At 43.5% G+C, this 21,989-nt stretch overlaps 1 protein-coding gene across 2 annotated transcripts in view; it reads right to left on the minus strand.

Moving 5' to 3' along the window:
- LOC142832605 (sodium/glucose cotransporter 1) overlaps positions 1 to 17,103 on the minus strand; it is a 71,356-nt gene extending 54,253 nt beyond the window's left edge. Inside the window, exon 1 of one of the 2 annotated variants that reach the window (XM_075943165.1) lies at positions 16,714 to 17,103. In XM_075943165.1, coding sequence (XP_075799280.1) covers positions 16,714 to 16,848 — 135 coding nt within the window. In that variant the 5' untranslated portion in view covers positions 16,849 to 17,103. The remainder of the gene's footprint in view (positions 1 to 16,713) is intronic. The other variant, XM_075943164.1, reaches the window with a different exon arrangement.
- Positions 17,104 to 21,989: the final 4,886 nt, after the last annotated feature.

The raw sequence follows: 21,989 nt of genomic DNA on the forward strand, positions 1-21,989 counted from the left end.
GACTTCAGGAGAGGCTGCGTAGGGTTGAGGTAGAGCGGCTCACAGTGTGTGGGGAAGGCGTTGACAAACAATGCTGGCTGTTGAGCCTGGCTGAGACCAACGAATGTGGACAGGGTGAAAAGGGAGACAGAATCACGACTCTCAAATGTCAGGCCAAAAAGCACAGTCTTTTTTTCACAGAAATGGGGAGTCACTGAAGGTTTGGGAGCTGACTAATAGCCTATATGTCCAAAACATGAGGAGCAGACTCTCTCAGTTCCTTTGAAGTTGGCACCTCTCAGTCTGCAGTCATTCCCAGCTCAGCCTTTGGCTCAGTGCCACTGGCCTGGCTTCTAGGTCTCTTCCCCCCTCCCCCCACTTTCTCTGTCACTGCCTCCTTTCCAGACACAGTTAATGACTGATAGTGATCCAAAGGAATTAACCTCTGATGTCATTCCTGCAGCAAACGTGTCTGCAACAGGTTCACCCTTATAGGTGAGCAGACTGCACGGGGGAGCGGGGGTGGTTGGAAATCTTTGGGAAGTATGGCCTTTATGCATCCAGTCAATCAGCAAAGATGTATTGAGCATCTCTGTGTGTCAGGAAGTAGCAACGAGAGCACTCAAGTCTTTCCAGACTCTTGGCAGTGTCCTTCCTCCCACGGCCATACTCTGAAGACTCAGAGGTGCTCTTCCTGGGAATAGCAAAGTGGCAAACAGACCCAAGGAGCAGAGAAGGCAGCTGCCACTAAATTAGAAATAAATACTAAAAATGTAGGCTCTCGGAATTAACTGGGCACAATCACTCTGGAGCCAATTCTACAAGGAACAGAACAGGTGCCAACAATGACAAGATCAGATATCGGCACCTAGAATTACAATCATCCCAAACCCAGATGCTACTCACCAGTGTCAAAACACAATCAATAGCAGCCAGGACCACTGCAGCCCAGCAACTCCACCCCGCTACTCACAGATAACTCTCGACATCAATGATCTTGATTCCCCGTAAAAAGGACACAAGCTAACAGAATGGATGCAAAAACAGGATCTTTCTTTCTGCTACATCAAAGAAACTCACCTTAACATCAAGGATAGACATCATCTCAGAGTAAAAGGATGGAAAAAAATATTCCAACCAAATGGGCCAAGAAACAAGTTGGTGTAGCCATTTTAACACCTGACAAAATAGACTTTAAACCAAAACTAATCAAAAGAGATAGAGATGATCACTACATACTCATCAAAGGAAAAACCCACCAGGACATTACAATTCTTAACATCTTTGCACTAAAAACAAGGGTAGCCAAGTTCATAAAAGAAACACTGCTTCAACTTAAATCACATATTGACCCTATGCACTGACAGTGGGAATGTCAATATCCTATTCTTGCCAATAGAAAGGTCATCTGGACAAAAGCTAAATAGAGATGCTGAATCTAACTGACATGGTAAACCAAATTAACCTAGCAGATATGTACACAACATTTTACCCAAACACAAAAGAACATACTTTCTTCTCAGCAGCTCAGGGAACTTTCTCCAAATTGACCACGTACTTGGACACAAAGGAGGACACAAAAGATACAAGAAAACTGAAGTAGCTCCCTGCATCCTGTCTGACCAGCACGGATTACAGCAGGCTATCAACAACAACAGAGACAACAGAAAGTTTTCAAGCTCATGGAAACTGAAGAACTCACTAGTGAATGAAAAATGCGTGAAGACAGAAATTAAGAAAGAAAGTAAAGACTTTCTAGAATTGAACAAAAATGAAAACACAACATGGCCAAACTTATGAGAAACAATGAAGACAGGTCCGAGAGGCAAGCTCATAGCACTAAGTAACTACATCAAAAAATTGGAGAAATCGCATATGAATAACTTAACAGCACACCTGAGAACCCTAGAACAAACAGAAGAAATCACACCCAAAAGAATTAGAAGGTTGAAATCAATAAAACAGAAAAAAATATAAAGAATCTAAAAAATCAAGAGTTGATTCTTTAAGAAAATCAATATAATTGATAAACTCAAAGCCAAACTAACTAAGAGGTGGAGAGAGAAAATCCAAATTCACAAAATTAGAGGCAAAAAGAGCAACATAACAATAGACATCAAGGAAATCCAGAGAATTATGAGGACATACTTTAAAAGCATGTACTCCACCAAGTTGGAAAATCTAAAAGAAATGGATATTTTCTTGATATATACCATTTACAAGGTTAAATCAAGATCAGATAAAAAAAATTAAGCATACCTATAGCCCCTAGTGAAATGGAAGCAGCCATTAAAATCTCCCACCAAATAAAAGCGAAGGGACAAATGGCATTAGTGCAGAAATTTACCAGATTTTCAAAGAAGAGTTGATGTCAGTACTCCTCAAATAATAATTCCACAAAACAGAAACAGAAGGAATATTGGCCAATTCATTTTATGAAGTCACAGTTTCCCTGATACCCAAACCACATAAAGACCAAACAAAGAAAGAGAATTAGAAACTAATACCCTCATTAACATAGGGGCAAATATTCTCAATAAAATACTTGTAAACTGGGACGGCACAGGCAGACGGTGCAGGTGAACAGCCGATGGCCTCTGCAGCCGGCCGGACCGGCGGGGACCTGCGCAGCAGCAGCAGCAGCAGCAGACGACACAGGCGGCAAGAGGCAGGGACCGGCGCGGCAGCAGACGCAGGTGGCAGGGACAGGCACGCAACACTGAGAGCAGATCGCCCCACTACAATTAAATCAAAGAGATAGGCCTTTGGTTGGCAAGGTCCCTGGCAAAGTAGGAGCCAGCCAAGTCCTGTTCCTGAAGACCCTTCTGAGGGGTGAGAGGGATCTTGGCCCCCGGCAGGAGCCAGAAAACAGAGCGAGGGCATTTTGTAAGAGGAACCCCTGGCCAGCAGGGAAACCTGATCCGGTTTTAAAAGACCCATTAGATAGCATCAATAGGAGGAGATGGGCAGGTGCCAAGGCAAGAATTCACCCAATAATCTGAAAAACAACATGAAAACACCAGAATCCAATGATCTTACAACAGAAGGACTTCAATACCCTAACATAGAAGAAGTGGAAAAAATTGACTTTTTGAAAGCAATAGAGTCCCTTAAACAACATGTGAAAAATACCCTTATAGAAATGGATGAGAAGTATAACCAAAAGTTTGAAGAAATGAGTAAATACGTACCTGATACCCTGGGAAACCAAGAAAAAAATGATCAAACAGGTAATGGAAACAGTTCAAGAATTGAAAACTGAAATGGAAGCAAGGAAGAAAACACAAACTTAGGACCAGCTGGATATGGAAAATCTAGGTCAACGAGCAGAGCCTACGGAAACAAGCATAATCAATAGAATACAAGAAATAGAAGAAAGAATCTCAGATTCTGAGGACACCATAGAGAAAATAAACGCACTGATCAAAGAAAACAGCAAAGCCAACAAATTCTTATCACAAAACATTCAGGAAATATGGGACACAATAAAAGGACCAAACCTAAGAATAATAGGAATAGAAGAAGGAGAGGAGTCACAGCTCAAAGGCCCAGAAAATATTTTTAACAAAATTATGGAAGAAAACTTTCCCAACATAAAGAAAGATATTCCTTTGAATATTCAAGAAGCATACAGAACACCAAACAGACTGGATCAAAGAAAAACATCCCCTCACCATATAATAATCAAAACACAAAATATACAGGTTAAAGAAAGAATATTAAGAACTGCAAAGGAAAAAGGCCAAGTAACTTATAAAGGTAAACCTATCAGACTTACACCTGACTTCTCTATGGAAACCATGAAAGCCAGAAGGTCCTGAATAGAAGTACTGCAAAAGCTAAGAGACCATGGATGCAAACCCAAACTACTATACCCAGCCAAGCTATTGTTCACTATCAATGGAGAAAACAAGACATTCCAGGATAAGAACAAATTTAAACAATATGTAGCCACAAATCCAGCCCTACAGAAAGTAATAGAAGGAAAATCGCAACCCAAGGAATCCAACATTGCCAACACTGCCTACAATAACTGAGGCATCTAGCGACCCTTCACCAGCACAACTCAAAGAAGGGAGACACACAAAATCTACTAGCAAAAACAATAAGAATAACCGGAGTAAAGAACCACTGGTCATTAATATCACTTAATATTAATGGTATCAATTCACCTATAAAAAGGCACAGGCTAAGAGATTGGATAAGAAAACAGGATCCAACATTCTGCTGTTTGCAAGAAACACATCTCAACCACCAAAACAGGCATCTACTCAGAGTAAAGGGTTGGGAAAAGGTGTTTCAAGCAAATGGTCCTAAGAAAAAAGCAGGTGTGGCCATATTAATTTCTAACAAAACTGACTTCAAACTAAAATCAATCAGAAGAGATCGAGATGGACACTTTATACTCATAACAGGAACAATTCATCAGGAGGGCGTCTCAATCCTGAATATCTACGCCCCTAATATAAAAGCACCCACTTATGTAAAAGAATATTACTAAAACTCAAGGCAGACATCAAACCACACACACTAGTAGTAGGAGACTTCAACACACCTCTCTCAGCAATGGACAGGTCAATCAGACAGAAACCTAATAGAGAATTAAGAGAACTATTGGAGGTAATGAAGCAAATGGACTTAACAGACATCTATAGATCACTCCACCCAAATAGGAAAGAATATACCTTCTTCTCTGCAGCTCATGGAACCTTCTCGAAAATTGACCACATACTCGGAAACAAAGGAAACCTCCACAGATACAAAGAAATATCAGTGTCCACCTGTGTCTTATCAGATCACCACGGATTAAAGTTAGAAGGCAACAACAATGCTACCCACAGAAAGCCGACAAACTCATGGAAACTGAACAGTCAACTACTGAACCACACCTGGGTCAAGGAAGAAATCAAGAAAGAAATTAAAGTCTTCCTTGAATTTAATGAAAATAAAGAGACAACATACTCAAACCTATGGGACACTATGAAAGCAGTGCTAAGAGGAAAGTTCATAGCACTGAGTGCCCACTTAAAGAAAACGGAGAAAGCATACATCGGAGACTTAACAGCACACCTGAAAGCTTTAGAAAAAAAAGAAGCAGACGTGCCCAGGAGGAGTAGAAGACTGGAAATAATCAAGCTGAGGGCAGAAATCAACAAAATAGAAACACAGAAAACAGTCCAAAGAATCAATGAAACAAAAAGCTGGTTCTTGGAGAAAATCAACAAGATCGACAAACCCCTATCCAAACTAATTAAACGACAGAGAGAGAACATGCAAATAAATAAGATCAGAAATGAAAAGGGGGACATAACCACAGACACAGAGGAAATTCAGAGAATCATTAGATTCTGTATGCCACAAAACTGGAAAATGCAAAAGAAATGGACATTTTTTTAGATAAGTATCATATACCAAAGCTAAACCAAGACTAGGTGAACGATCTAAATAGACCTGTTAGTCGCGAAGAACTAGAAACTGTTATCAAAAATCTCCCTTCAAAAAAAAGCCCAGGACCAGATGGTTTCAATGCAGAATTCTACCAGAACTTCCAAGAACAGCTAATACCTATACTCCTTAATGTATTTTACAATATAGAAACAGAAGAGTCATTGCCAAATTCCTTTTATGAAGCTACAGTCACCCTGATACTAAAACCACACAAAGACCCAACCAAGAAAGAGAATTACAGGCCTATCTCACTCATGAATATAGATGCAAAAATTCTCAATAAAATACTGGCAAACCTAATCCAAGAACACATTAGAAAAATTATCCATTATGATCAAGTAGGCTTCATCCCAGAGATGCAGGGCTGGTTCAACATATGCAAATCTATCAATGTAATCCACCATATAAATAAACTGAAAGAAAAAAACCATATGATCATTTCATTAGATGCTGAAAAAGCATTCGACAAAATTCAATACCCCTTTATGATAAAGGTCTTGGACAGATTAGGGATACAAGGGTCATACCTAAATATAATAAAAGCTATTTACAGCAAGCCGACAGCTAACATTAAATTAAATGGAGAAAAACTCAAAGCCATCCCACTAAAATCGGGAACACAACAAGGATGTCCACTCTCTCCATACCTCTTCAATATAGTGCGTGAAGTCCTAGCAATAGCAATAAGACAACATAAGGGGATCAAGGGGATTCGTATTGGAAAAGAAGAAGTTAAGCTCTCGTTATTTGCAGATGATATGATAGTATACATAAGCGACCCCAGAAACTCTACCAAAGAACTCCTACAGCTGATAAACACCTTTAGTAATGTGGCAGGATACAAGATCAACTCCAAAAAATCAGTGACCTTCCTATACACTAAGGATAAGGAAACAGAGAGGGAAATCAGAGAAGCATCACCTTTCACGATAGCCACAAATAGCATAAAATATCTTGGGGTAACTCTGACCAAGGAAATGAAAGATCTATTTGACAAGAACTTTAAGTCTTTGAAGAAAGAAATTGAAGAAGACACCAGAAAATGGAAGAATCTCCCCGCTCCTGGATTGGGAGGATCAACACAGTAAAAATGGCAATTCTACCAAAAGCAATCTATAGATTCAATGCAATCCCCATCAAAATCCCATCAAAATTCTTCACAGATCTGCAGAAGACAATAATCAACTTTATATGGAAAAACAAAAAACCCAGGATAGCCAAAACAATCTTATACAATAAAGGATCATCTGGAGGCATTACCATCCCTGACTTCAAACTCTACTACAGAGCTACAGTATTGAAAACAGCTTGGTATTGGCATAAAAAAGAAGTTGACCAATGGAATCGAATAGAGGATCCTGACATTAACCCACAAACCTATGAACACCTGATTTTCGATAAAGGAGCTAAAAGTATACAATGGAAAAAAAGAGAGCATCTTCAACAAATTGTGCTGGCAAAACTGGATGTCAAACCTGTAGAAGAATGAAAATAGATCCATATCTATCACCATGCACAAAACTCAAGTCCAAATGGATTAAAGACCTCAATATCAGTCCGAACACACTGAACCTGATAGAAGAAAAAGTGGGAAGTACTCTACAACACATGGGCACAGCAGACCACTTCCTATGTATAACCCAGGCAGCACAGACATTAAGGGCCTCATTGAATAAATGGGATGTCCTGAGACTGAGAAGCTTCTGTAAAGCAAAGGACACTGTCGCTAAGACACAAAGGCAACCCACTGACTGGGATTAAGATCTTCACCAACCCCGCAACTGACAAAGGTCTGATCTCCAAAATATATAAAGATCAAGAAACTAGACCGTAAAAGGCTAATCAACCCAATTATAAAATGGGGCACTGAGCTGAACAGAGAATTCTCAACAGAAGAACTTCAAATGGCCAAAAGACACTTAAGGTCATGTTCAACTTCCTTAGTGATCAGGGAAATGCAAATCAAGACAACTTTAAGATACCATCTTACACCTGTCAGAATGGCTAAAATCAAAAACACCAATGATAGCCTTTGCTGGAGAGGTTGTGGAGAAAGGGGTACACTCATCCATTGCTGGTGGGAATGCAAACTTGTGCAACCACTTTGGAAAGCAGTGTGGCGGTTTCTCAGGAAATTCAGGATCAACTTACCCCTGGACTCAGCAATATCACTCTTGAGAATATACCCAAGAGAGGCCTTATCATACAACAAAAGTATATGCTCTACTATGTTCATAGCAGCATTGTTTGTAATAGTCAGAACCTGGAAACAACCTAGATGCCCTTCAATGGAAGAATGGATGAAGAAAGTATGGAATATATACATATTAGAGTACTACTGAGCAGTAAAAAACAAGGACTTCTTGAACTTTGCATGCAAATGGATGGAAATAGAAAACACTATCCTGAGTGAGGTAAGCCAGACCCAAAAAGAGGAACATGGGATGTACTCACTCATATTTGGTTTCTAGCCATAAACAAAGAACATTGAGCCTATAATTAGTGATCTTAGAGAAGCTAAATAAGGAGAACCTAAAGAAAAACATATAGGCATCCTCCTGAATATTAACCTTCATCAGGCGATGAAAGGAGACAGAGACAGAGACCCACATTGGAGCACCAGACAGAAATCTCAAGGTCCAAATCAGGAGCAGAAGGAGAGAGAGCACGAACAAGGAACTCAGAACCGCGAGGGGTGCACCCACACACTGAGACAATGGGGATGTTCTATCGGGAACTCACCAAGGCCAGCTGGCCTGGATCTGAAAAATCATGGGATAAAACCGGACTCTCTGAACATAGCAGACAATGAGGACTACTGAGACTTCAAGAACAATGGCAATGGGGTTTTGATCCTACTGCACGCACTGGCTTTGTGGGAGCCTAGGCAGTTTGGATGCTCACCTTACTAGACCTGGATGGAGGTGGGTGGTCCTTGGACTTCCCATAGGGCAGGGAACCCTGATTGCTCTTTGGGCTGATGAGGGAGGGGGACTTGATTGGGGAGGGGGAGGGAAATGGGAGGCGGTGGCGGGGAAGAGACAGAAATCTTTAATAAATAAATAAATTTTAAAAAAATTTAAAAAAAGAAAAAAAATACTTGTAAACTAGATCCAGGAATACATCAAAAAGATCATCTACCATGATCAAATAGACTTTATCCCAGAGATGCAGGGATGCTTCAATATATGTAAGTCTACAAATGTAACCCACAATATAAAGAGACTGAAAGACAAAAGTGACATGATCATTTCATTAGATATAAAAAAGGACTTTGACAAAATCCACACCTCTTCATGATAAACGTGCTAAAGAGATTAAGGATACAAGGGACTCACTGGTACATAAATAAAGGCAGTTTACAGCAAGTTCATAGCCAGCATCAACTCAAATGGAGAGAAACTCAAAGCAATTTCACTAAAGTCAGGAACAAGACAAGGTTGTACACTCTTTCCAAAAATATTTAACATTAAATATTTAATATTAAACTAGAGGTCTTAGTTTGGAAAACTAAAGGAGAGCAAGGGATCTTAAATTGTGGATGAGGTGATAATATATATAAATTACTCTAAAAATTCCACCAGGAAACTCCGACAGCTGAAAAACACCTTCAGCAAAGTAGCAGAATACAAAATTAACATACAAAAGTCAGTAGCCCTCCTATATATGAATGATAAAAGAACTGAGAAAGAAATCAAGGAAATAACACCTTTCACAATAGCCTCAAATAATATAAAATACCACGGAGTAACTCTAACCAAGCAAGTGAAAGACTTTTATGATAAAAATTTTAAGACATTGAAGAGAGAAATTAAAGATGATAACAAAAGATGTAAAGATCTCTCATTCTGGCAAATCATTAGGAATAGAACAGGGAAAATGGCCATCAAACTAAAAACAAACTACAGATTCAATGCAATTCCCATTAAAATTCCAACAAAATTCTTCACAGAATGCTGTGGGACAATGGTCTGTACCCTGTCCCTTGTATTTTAAATAAATGCTGATTGGCCAGTAGGTGGGGCAACCAGACAGGAAGTAGACGCAGGGCAATGAGAATTCTAGGGAGAGGAAAATTGCAGTATGCAGTCCTCACCCAGACAAAGAGGAAGCCAGACATAGAGCAAGCAAAATGTGACTGCCTTGCCAAAAAAGGTACCAAGCCACATGGCTAACACAGACAAGATTTATGGGCTAATATAAGTTATAGGAGTTAATAAGAAGCCTGAGCTACTAGGTCAACCAGTTTATGATTAATGTAGGCTTCTGTGTATTTCTCTGGACTTAACTGCAGGGACCAGGTGGGACAAAACTCTGTCAAAAGCAGAACTTGAAAGAAGAATTTTCAGCTTCATGTGGAAACACAAAAACTCAGGATAATTAAAGCAACTCTTAATGATTTTTATTAAGGGTTACTGGAGAACTGTCACCATCCCTCATCTAAAATTGCACCACAGATCAATAGTAGTAAAAACCACACTATGGACACTTGGCTTTTAATAAAGAAGCCAGAAAATCAACTGGAAAAAGGCAGCATCTTCAATAGATGGTGCTGTTCAAAGTGGACAGCTGCATGCAGGAGATGCAGAGAGAGCCGTCCCTGTCATCTTGTTCAGAGTGGACAGCTGCATGCAGGAGATGCAGAGAGAGCCGTCCCTGTCATCTTGTACAAAACTCAACTCCAGACCTCAACACGAGGTCAGATGCACTGAATCAGGTAGAAGAGAAAGTGAAGGAAGGACAGTCACTGGTAAAGTGACAACTTTCTGAACAGAACACTGATAGCACAGGCACTAAGAGAAACAATTAATAAATGGGACCTCAGGAAACACAAATACTTCTGTATGGCAAAGGACTAACGTCTCTCTGAAGAAGAGACAGGCTATGGAATGGGAAAAGAATTTTAGCAAGTACATATCCTTTATAGGGCTAATATTCAAAATATATAAAGAACTAAAAACACTAAGAATCAAGAAAACAAAACAAAACGAAAACCATTAAAAATGTGGTGCAGATCTAAATGGAGAATTCTCAGAGGAGGAAACTCAAATGGCCGAGAAGCACTTAAAGAAATGTTCAACATCGCTAGTCATCAGGGAAATGCAAATCAAAACTACTTGAAGATTTCATCTTACACAAATCAGAATGTCCAAGACCAATAAAGCAAGTGACAGCTCATACTAATGATGATTTGGAGCAAGGGGAACACTCATCCATTACTGGTGGGAGTGCAAGCTTGGACAGTCACTATGGAAATCAAGGTGGCTGTTCATTACAAAGGTAGGAATTGATCTATCTCAAGATCCAACAACACCACTCTTGGACACGAATACACAGGATGAGTCATCTACCACAGAGACAATTACTCAACCATGTTCATTGGTGCTCTATTATAACAGCTGGAAACTGGAAACAATCCAGATGTCCACCAACAGATGAATGAAAGAGAAGTTTAACCAGGGGAATATTACTCAACCATTATAAAAAATGAAATCATGAAATTCTCAGGTAAATGGACAAACTAGAAGAAAATCATCCTGAGTGAAGTAACCCAGACCCAGAAAGACAAATATGTATTTGTTCATATGGGGATGGTAGCTGTTAAATTGTTGAACAAGCAGCTAGAGTTTGTTTAACTGCAGAAGTGAGGTTGAAAGGAAGGGACTAAGGGTGAGGGAGGTGTCTCCCTAGAAGGGGAATTGAAGAGATAATGATGGATGGAGGCTGGAAAGGGGAAGTGGACTGAGGGGATCAAACAGGAAGCTGGAGGGAAGAAGGGGCAATGGAGGGAATACAGGGAGAGACAGCTAAAGCTAAGGGCCATTAGAGGGGTCATATGGAAACCTAATGCAATAGAAGCTTCCTGAATTACGTACATAGATGAAGGTTCTAAATGAAATCACCAAATAACAGGGTGACCCAACTCTTTATTCCTCATCACCAAATGAAGTTTCCAGTACCAGGAATGGGTTATATCGAATTGAGTTCTTGGCCAAAGAGGTCCCATGTGAATCCCTAAACCCAGGGCATTGCCAAGGCTACCAGAGGTTCTCCACCAACTGACAGTAAGGCCCTGTTGTTGGAGAAAATACCTACACAACTCACTGAACACAGAGAAGCTGAGCTGTGCCTACCTACAGTTTCACCCCCGCAGACTAGTGCTCACAGAACGTGAAGGTGCTCTGCACACCCCCAAAGGAGAAAGGTAAACCCCAGCCCGTCTATAAACCTTCAGTAGACGGTGGTGCACTAGTGACACAAAACTGTGGCTAACAAATTAACCAGCCAATATGTGATTGGATTTAAGGTCTATCCATGAGATGGAACACATGCCCAGCACTGTGTAAGCAGCCAAGAACCTGAGAGCAGACTGGCCGAACACTGCTGTTCTGCTAAAGGAGCACAGCAATCAATGACTCCTAACGACGCTCTGCTCTGCCCACAGGTGTCTTTCTCAGCCGCCATCAGAGAAGCTTCCTCCTGCAGCAGCTGGGAACAAATACAGAGACCCATGCTGGACAATAAGCAGAGAGTGAGAGACCTTGGAACACTCAGTCCTAGAAAGTAGGTCTCCATCAGATCATTCCCCGCAGGTCTCAGGAAACTCCATGTAAGAGGAGGCAGAAAGTGTGTAAGAACCAGAGGGGATGAAAGCCACAAGGACTCGAGGCCTTCTTGTCAGGGGCCATGAGAAGCAGGTGGCAACTAGTGTAGATGTCAACCCACTAGAGGCATGGTTATCTGATGGAGGATTAATCCTGTCCAGACAGGGTCTGCAGGACCATCGACTGTGGGAGCTGTCGCTCACATTTGCTGAAGCAGCTTGGTGTCTCCCCTATACCTGCATTGTAGTGTGTAATCTCATGGGATGTGTATAAGTAATCTCATTATTGCATCTTAATCTTATGAGACTTGTCTGTGGGTAGTTAGGAGGATGATCTTTCATTTAGCTATATAGTTTTCATATATAGAATATATACTGGAACAAGCTTCATAACAGGATCTATCTGTCCCACAAGAACAAAGACACTAGAAACCCTGCCTTGTTCTTTGGCTGATTGGGTGACTTACCCCACTCTGTGAGACCATTGAGAGAATTAAATCACACAGTCAAAAACCTTGACTCCCACAGCTAAATCTCCGCTCCCTTCCCTGAGATACATTAGAAGACAGCTCCCTGTAGCTATCTTCCATTTGGCAGGGCATGCAGTCAGGAAAGGAGTCTTTCATAAGGGCCACATTTGGGACCTTCAGAGATAAAGCGATGTGCACGCTCATTTGAGATCGAGTGCCCTAATTCTCCCATAGCTGACTTGGGAAAGCGCTAGCCCAGCTGACCCTCAGCGCTAACCCTAAAGAAAGCCATCCACTTGCTGCACCTACCCATTTCCCCTTTGCATTTTCCATCACTAACCCCTAGTTTATCCTAGAAATGTGTTATTTTGTATGAACACCCTTCACAATTCAGAGACTATTAAATCAATCTTTCTGCCTCCTAGTGCTGCTCCGGTGGGTGTCTTCCTAGCCACGCCTCCCTGAACTGAGTTCAGGGAGATCTTGATCATGCATCTTTTCTATAAAATATCACACAGGTCCACCCCATTATGACACGATGCTGAATGGACCAATGTTGATAAAGCATATGTACATCAGAGGATGGAGAATATCCAACCAAAATTCAAGAGGCCTCTATCTCAATGAAATTTCCAGCAGTCCAGTGGTATGGGCCATGTAGAGATAATCCTTTTCTAAGGTGAAAGATTAAGTTATTGTACCTGGCCCCACCCATAACCGAGAAAGAAGCACGATGCTTAGTAGGCCTATGTAGGTTCTGTTGACAGCACATTCCTCACTTGGGTGTGTTGCTCTGGTCCATCTACTCAAGCTTTGAAAATTGCGAGCTTTGAGTGGAGCCTGGAACAAGGAGATGGCTCAACAGGTGCAGGCTGCTGTGCAGGCTGCTGTACCACTTGGACCGTATGGTCCAGCAGACCCAATGGTACTTGAGGGGTCTATGGCAGATAGGGATGCTGTTTGGTAAGCCCCCATGTGAGAATCACAGAAGAGCCCCTGGGATTTTGAAGAAAGGCATTATGATTATCTGCAGACAACTATTCTCCCTTTGAGAGACAGCTCTCGGCCTGCTCTCGGCCTGCTCTCGGCCTGCTCTCGGCCCTTAATGGAAACTGAATGCTTGACAGTTGTCCACCAAATCACTCATGAGCTGGGTATTATCTGCCCCATCAAGCCATGAAGTAGATTGTGCTTGGCAACAGAGACAGAGGCAGTGAATCTCTGTGAGTCTGCAGCCAGCCTGACCTACAGAGTGAGTTCTGAGACAGCCAGGGCTGTGTAGAGAACACACATGCACACACAGGCACAAGAAAGAAAGAAGGAAAGAAAGAAAGGAAGGGAGAGGGGGGACGGAGGAAAAAAGAAAGGAAGGGAAAAAGGTAGGGAGGGAGGGGAGGAAAGAAGGAAAAAAGGAAGGAAGGAAGGAAGGAAGGAAGGAAGGAAGGAAGGAAGGAAGGAACAAACGAAGGAACGAACGAAGGAATGAACGAAGGAACGAACGAACAAAGGAACGAAAGAAAGAAACTAGTGTATTGGGTCCTCGGAGTGAAGATCCAGGTGTGACTTTCCAACCCAAGCAGTCAATGATGCTAATAACTCAAAAGCCATGCCAACTATTGATCAATGATCCTATTGATTCAAACAGCAAGGGTCTTAATGACAAGCAATCATCTGATTAGACCAAAATAAAATGGGTTTGAGGGCTGAGGAGATGACTCAGAGGTCAAGAACACTGACTTTTTCTAGAGGACCCAGGTTCAATTCCCAGCACGCACATGGCATCTCACAATTATCTATAACTTCAATTCCAGGTGACCTGACACCCTCTTATGAACTCATGAAACACTGTACACATGTGGTTCATGGGCATGCATGCAGGCAGTATACCTATATACATAAAATCATAAATTAATAGTAATAAATTTTTAAAAAGAGAAGAACATGGGTCTGATGGTGGGTGCTTCAGATTTTATGGGTTCTCTGCCATGTGTTATTTTATCCTGCCTCCTGCCTTATTACATTATGCTTATAACCCTCTAAAAGTGTAGCATTTACCCTTGTTCATGAGCCATACAAAAGTGGGCTGTGGGCCAAGATTGGGTCATTTACTGTAGTTTTTAACAGCTCTGGTTTGGATTGGTAGCATATCCCAGCAAGAATAAGGTCAGTGTTTCAATTTAAATGGATATAAAGTCCCCTAAAGAAACAACGAGAAATAGTGAAGAAAAGGGAAATAAATAGCAAACAGGAAATAGGACAAGGCCCAAAGATAATCAGTGAAGAACAATGTTGAAAGAATACAGAGCCCACATAGGCAATGTTGGCATGGATGGGGATGGAGATGAAGGAACAGTAGCTGCGGGTGATTTTCTAAGCCGAGGCGCACAGTGGGCTGGAGTGCGTCTGTGCAGCCCAGAAACCATTCAGAGACCAGAATGCCCATCCCTAATTCAAGCCTTAACACCTCAGTAGGATAAAGAGGAGTATTAACTGGAAGACATCCATCGTGTCAAATGAGCAAGGTCCAGAAGCACTGGCTAATAGGAGAAGATTAAACATAGACAAATACTAACAGCTCATTAAGTAGCATTTTAACAGGACAAGTGACCCTGGTTCACAGATATTTCAAAAGTGCAAACACCATAAAAATTGTAAACACTCGCAGGACGGGGGGGGCTAAAATGAGTCTGGCTCAGAGCAGCGAGATGATCAGTGCCTGGAAAGGGGGCGGTGTAACTAACAAATGGTAGACTCGCATCTTGGCTCCGACATCTGCCAGTCTGAACTGGAAGGGAGAGGCAGAAAGCAAGCACCATGCTTGAGGGCCTGGTGTCAAGGCAAGGATCAAGACACCTGAGTTCCCGGAACAGTCTCAGGGATTGCAAAACCTTAGGCAATCCACAATCGCCTGTAACTTCAAGTTTCTCTTTTGTAAAATTATAATTGGCTTTCCTGTTCTCCCTGTTCCGTGACTTTTGTGGGAAGTTCATTACCCCACTTATCATTTGTGCCCATTTTACTTGAAAAGACAAATATTATCCAGGGCATGGATCACACACCCTGCAAGGTTATTGGCCCTAAGGTCAATAATAAGAAAAGCGTTCTAGAATCATAAAGACCTCTCAGATTCACATCACAGTATTTGGGAGAGGGGATCCTGAGAACATGCCCATTTTATACTAGGATAAACTGAGGCTGGCAGGGGGAGTTCGTTCTTCATCATCTAGTTCATCTGTATGAGAACAAGTACTAAAGGTGAGTATTCTAGACACCTGCTTCCGGTAGGAAGACTGGTGTAGTGATGAAGAGTCAGCCACGCTGACCCAAGAGTGACACCCAGAAGTTCTTCTGTTACATGTGGTTTCTACAATTCCAAAACAAAAGAGCCCATGCTCCCTTCCATCCTCCCCTGATACAGCTATGTCTATAAAAAGGCTAATGCCGACCATCCTTTCGTAACTCAAGAGCCCAACAGGACACCTGCTGTCACTGTGGCCGCCACAGCAAATTCAACCTTTAGAGGTAGCTGGAAAGCTTGCATGCTCTGTCTAGGTGTTAGGTGTGCCAGCTTCAAAAATGAACTTTCCAAGTTCCAGGTTTTGAAGAACAAGTTTCTCTGGTTTGGTGTGTCCCTAGAGGAGACACATGTACTTCCGTCTCCCTAGGACCAGGCCACTCTGCTCACTGATTCCTTCCTCATGGCTAACCCCAGAGGTCCTCTAGAAACCCACCACACAAAGCTAACCCTTCCCCAGGAGGGGGCACTGCTCAACCATAGGCTGCCTCATGCACCTGCTTCGCAGAGGCTGCACCCTCTGGCTCTAAATTGTTTCTTTCCCATTGGAAACTGGATTCGTTGGAAGTAGGACAGTACCCACCTGCCCTGGGCCCCTCCCTGCAGCTCCTAGTTATCCCTTTCCTGTCCCTCACAATCTATCCTAGTCCCTGTGATCCTCCGACTTCCCTCTCAGCTGGGGATCTTCCCTGGGCCTTCCTGACAGGGTCCCTTGGCACCCTCTACGATCCTACACACAAGCTTCCTGTGCTCTGAACTCCTCCCCAGCATTCCGGGACATTCCCACTCCCTTCTCTAGACCTATAAGCCCATCTTGGTCTTTCGTGGTTCAGTGAAACCATGGCATCTCTGTGCACCCGCTCATGCCACACAGTAGCCCTGGCCCCTTCAGTCTATGTCCCAGGACCCGCACATACCCATAGCCCGACAGCCATGACCACCACGAAGTAGATGATAATGACTGAGATGTCAGCTGCATTGCGAATGCGCTCATAGGACGGTATGGGTGAATCTGTGGTGGTGACCGCGGGGCTCAAGGTGCTAATGTCCATGGCGGTGGCGAGGAGTCCCTCTGGCTCACTGGCTCTCCGGGGCCGCTCACTCCTTATAATGCCTTTGAGTTAATGATCAGCCCCGAGGGAGGGGACCCGCGACAGAGGGGCTCGCGGGAGTAATGCTGGGCCCCTGTCGCTGCTGCACGCTGCACGCTGCACCGCACCGTAGTGAAGCAGCTCTCGGAGTGCCCAGTTGAAAGAGGACCCAGCAAAGCGGCAGGAGAAACTGCGCGGCAGGCGACCGCCCGCAGGTAAAGGCTGTTCTGTGAGCAGGGAGGGGCCTGCTGGGGGTGGTGCCGTCCTGGCACAAAAGTCCTTTGTACTCCCGCAGTGGGCACCCCGCGCAGTTGCCACACCTGGACTGGCACATCCTTCGTGGTGCAGAAAAGGAAGAGCTGCACAGAGGGCCCGAAACACCAGGAGGCAGCGGCGTACACTCTGTGACTCACCTGTGGCAGGTGCCTTTGAAAGAGACCCGGAGTTTCTGTGAGCATGACGTCTCCGTGTGAAAAATAAGTCCAGGACATTTCAGAGAACTCAGCCAAGTTTTGGTTTTCTGGAGAATATTCTCAGGAGGATGAGATTGCTGGGGCAAACTCAATACAAATCTCTTGGCCACCAGCAGCAAACTCACCCGTTCCTGACTTCACAGCCTGCGTTCCCCCGGAGCGGTGCAGTCTCCAATGGAAGGAGAAGAAGAAGAGAAAAAAAGAGGGGTCTCGCCAGAGACATTTCCTTGTCCTGTGTCTTCACCTAAATGATTCAACCCACCACTGATGGAAATACTTTTGTGCTGAATTTGTACAGGCTGTTTTCCTTGTGATTCCCTAGACAATATTGTATAACAGCTTTACATAGCTTGCACATGGTAGTCAGTGCTACACGTAATCCAGAGATGATTTAAAGCACGAGAGGACATACATGGGTTGTGTTCATGTATTATATAATTGTGCCTTTGTATGTAAAGGACTTGAATTTCAATATTGATGGGATCCTGGAACCAAGCCCCCTCAGACAATAAGGGACAATTTGCAATGTGCTTTGAAACCCTTTTAAAGTGTGAGAGATGTCTGGGTGTGGTAACACATCTCTGATCCCAGCACTCAGGAGACAGAGTCAAAGGGATTGTGATTGGCGACTAGGCTAAACATATGGTAAGACCCTGAATCAAAAGAATAAAGCATACAGACAAGAAGATGCCGGAGAATCTCTTTCCAAGATCTCATCAAACCCTGGACATTCGGACAAGTGTCTGAGCTACAAGCCTGGGCTCAGATCACACACAGTGAGCCAAGAGCTGCGCTGGCCCTGCAGCCCAGGCCAGGCCAGAGCATCCTGCAGAGGAAGGACTTCTAGAAACCAATTCCCAGGCTAGCTTTGCAGAAGAAGCATGGGGTAACACATCTGCAACATCCCTAGCTTACCTTCCTTGGCAGGGAGCAGAAGGAAAAATGCAAGAATTCACAGCTGGAAGCCAGGGGCCCGGCTGGTTCAAGCTGGTTCCTCTGCCAAAAGGCCTTAGGCACTCTCTCCTCTCTCTCAACCTGTTTTCTCTTCAGCCAAATTGCTAGACGTGCAGCAGCTGATCCCTAAGAAGACCCTAGTATCAATTCAGACTCCAGCCAGGCTCCTGAGTGCCTGGCTCTCACCCTACCCCTATTCACTGGAGACAAGCCCTGGACGTTTGCATATCAATGCCTGTCAGCCTCACTGTAGCCTCCACTCTATCCCCTGCTACACCTCTCAGGGATGAGATGTTCTACAGCTGGATGGTTATTTCTAAAACCAAGAAAGGGAAACACCGTCTTTGTTATAAAGGATCAGGCTCCTCCCTGGATGCCACCACCCTGCCCCCAACCCCCATGAGCCCACCAATGCCTAGCATTCAGGCACATTAAGTCAGAATTATGTCTTCTCCTGAACAAGAGAAGGAGCCCAGAACTTGCTACCTAACTTTGCAGGCACTTGTTTTCCTCGCTTACAAAATGGGGTCAATCATGTCTAAGGCAGATGATTCCGCGCATCAAAGGCATCTCACACCCAGTGAAATATACATGCAGTGCTCAAGAACAGGACTGACGTCATCACGGTCACCTTCATGGACTCTAAGATGAGGGGCTCTCAGGAATGCTCTTGCCCTCACAGAGCTGGAGGCGGGCATGGCCTAGGCACACATGGTTCTTTTGTTTTCACAGTGGCCATCCTTGTTTTCCCCTGTCGTGGGCACTAGGACTTGTAAGGTTAGGTAAATTGCCCCAAGCGTCTGCAGATGAAAATGACCAAACTGGTATTAGGTCGATGTACCTGTATTTATTTTAACCGTCACTGGAGAGAGGGACGGGGCGGGGACGCATCAATAAGTGATGATATTCAGGCCACCCCCAGGCCAGCAGCCCTCTCTCCCTCTGACGTTACTCCCATTGGCAGTTGATCCCAATGTCTATAGGTCTCAGACATTGAAGTGAGCCATTAATTACGAGAAAGACAAGTTAAATTAGGACAGGTCTTTCTAGGCATCACCTTCCAGCAAATATCTTGGTTTGCTGCAAACTCAGAGATTGAGGTAAGAAAAAATAAATAAATAAAAGAATGCATTAACACTCTGATCCTGGACAGCCCAGTTCTCTGGAAGTCACACACCCATGTAACTGGCCCTCAACTGGTCTCTACTCCGTCTGTGACATGAAATAGAGAAGCAAATGCCTAAAAGCCTGCAGGTCCTGATCCAGGAAAGCACATTTGCCACCCGGGAGACTGGACCCACACCCACCAACTGCCGTGAGGTGGGAACCAGGACAAAAGGAAAGTTTGAGATTAGGCTGGAGGGGCCTGGGGAGGGGGATAACTAACACTAAAGGATGCTTGGGAAAGCCAAATGGAAAGCTATTTTTATACGCTTCCTAAAACTTACTTTAGAGAACACTTACTTGGAATTCTCCTACTCAGAGGTGCAGTTCTTCTCCCAGATGCTATAGGCTATCAAACAAAATGCATGATGTCAAGTACAGGATGTCCCTGATCAAGTTATCGGTTGGGGTCCCAAAGACCCCAAAACCATGAAAAGAGTTGCCATTGCTCTTGGTTACCAAGACACCACACACTTTGTTCACAGGACGTGGGAAATCAAGCTGGTGCTGACCTGAGAACATCCTCCCCATGACTAGATCTCACAGTGCCAGGAGTGCTGTGAGGCTGCTGGGGGAGAAAAGCCATCAGGAACCCGGCCCAGATGTGCACCCTGTAAACTACAATAATGACCAGCCTGGAGAGATGCGCCCCCTGGCGCAATAATGGCCTGGACCTTATTGGGGTAACCAATAGCGTTCTCATTGGAATTAAGGTATATTCTGCAGGAGGGAACTCATGTCTGGGACTATAAACCTGGCAAAGACTCCTCCGGCTGGAGGTCATAGGTGCTGCTCCCATTTGCCGAAGGAATGAAGCACCACGCTGCCTTCTATTCTTGTCTTCCAGCACTGACCAGTGCAGTTCTCACCCCTCATGGCAGCAGCTTCTTTGTCCCACAGACGGCAGTTAGTTCAGAGACTCACACTTGTCAGAGTGAGAAAATCTGACTGAAGAGCTCAACCTCAGTGAGACAACCTTACACACACACACACACACACACACACACACACACACAGGCTCAGAGAATATTGTGGAAGAGGGGCCATAAAGATTGTAAGAGCAAAAGGTAAGGAAAAATTGACATGAGGTATTGTCTTCTGAACATGGTGGTGCAGTTGTAGCTGCCAGCATAAAATCAAGGCAGCCAACACTCCAGCATGAAGAATGGAAGGGGTTCACAAGACTCTGCCCCTAGCTAAGGACCTGTTGGCAGTTAATGGTTACCAAGAGAAAAGGAACAACTATGGTCTTTCTGAGTCCTCTTCCATATTCCCTGAGCTGTGCGCGTGTGCGTGTGTGTGTGTGTGTGTGTGTGTGTGTGTGTGTGAGGTATGTGTGTGAGGTATGTGTGTGCATATGTGTATGTGTGTTGGAGAAGGTTGTCCCATTTAGGCTAAGCACGCCGCAGCCACTCTCTCTGCACTGAGCAGAAAAGCCCATCTTCATCAGTGTGGCCCTGGCAGATTGCCCATGCTCCAGTGAGTGGCATCCTATGCCCATGTGCATAAAGCCTCTAATTGGCCTGAGTGGTTTTGAAAGAAAAATAAAGGAGATATGAAGTTGGGAGGCGAAGGAGAGTTCCAGGAGGAGTTCAGGGTGGAAGCAGGCAGTAGATATGATCTAAATAAATTATATTCATATGAGAAATACAAAAAAAATTAAAGAAAAAAAATAGACTAAAAACTCTCAGCCTCAGGCTACTGAGATGGCTCAGTGGGAAAAAGCACTTACCTCAAAATCCTTACAGCCTGCATTCTAGGTCCATATAAGTGGAAAAGGGAACTGACCCCACAAATTGTCCTCCAACTCAATGCTTGTGCCTTCACACGTATGACTGTGCACATATCATACACACAGAGATAAATAGATAGATGATAGACAGACAGGCAGGCAGGCAGACGGATAGATAGATAGATAGATAGATAGATAGATAGATAGATAGACAGACAGATGATAGACAGACAGGCAGACGGATGGATGGACAGACAGACAGAGAGAGAGACAGATAGGTAGGAAACACAAATAATAGTTAAAATACATAAAATAAAAACCTGGGCAATTTCACTTACATAAGACAGGCAATTTCACTTACAAGTTTCAGGGGTTGAGGAGGTATTACTAAGGTTTTTTTGTGCTTCAGAGGATCAAACACAGGGCCTGATACATAGCAGACGAGCACCCTATGGCCAAGCTACACATTTAACCCGAGATACTGTTTAATGGGCACTGAGTTTCTATTTTACAAAGTAAAACATGGAACTGTGTGGTGGTGGTGGCTGTACAGAACTATGAATATGACTGACTTTCTGAGCTGTAGATTCAAAGGACCAAGATGATACATTTTATTTTATATGTATTACATCATACTAAGATAATAAGTTTTAATGACATCCAGATGTATTAATATCATTAAGGAAAGCTCTCTAGGCAACTGGAAAATCTTTCCAGGTGAGTGTGGGTTAGGAAGTTATTCATTCATTCAGCAAACGCCAGGCAAACATTGTTTTAAG

The sequence above is a fragment of the Microtus pennsylvanicus genome, chromosome 12 (genome assembly GCF_037038515.1).
Source record: "Microtus pennsylvanicus isolate mMicPen1 chromosome 12, mMicPen1.hap1, whole genome shotgun sequence".
Taxonomy (NCBI): Eukaryota; Metazoa; Chordata; class Mammalia; order Rodentia; family Cricetidae; genus Microtus; species Microtus pennsylvanicus.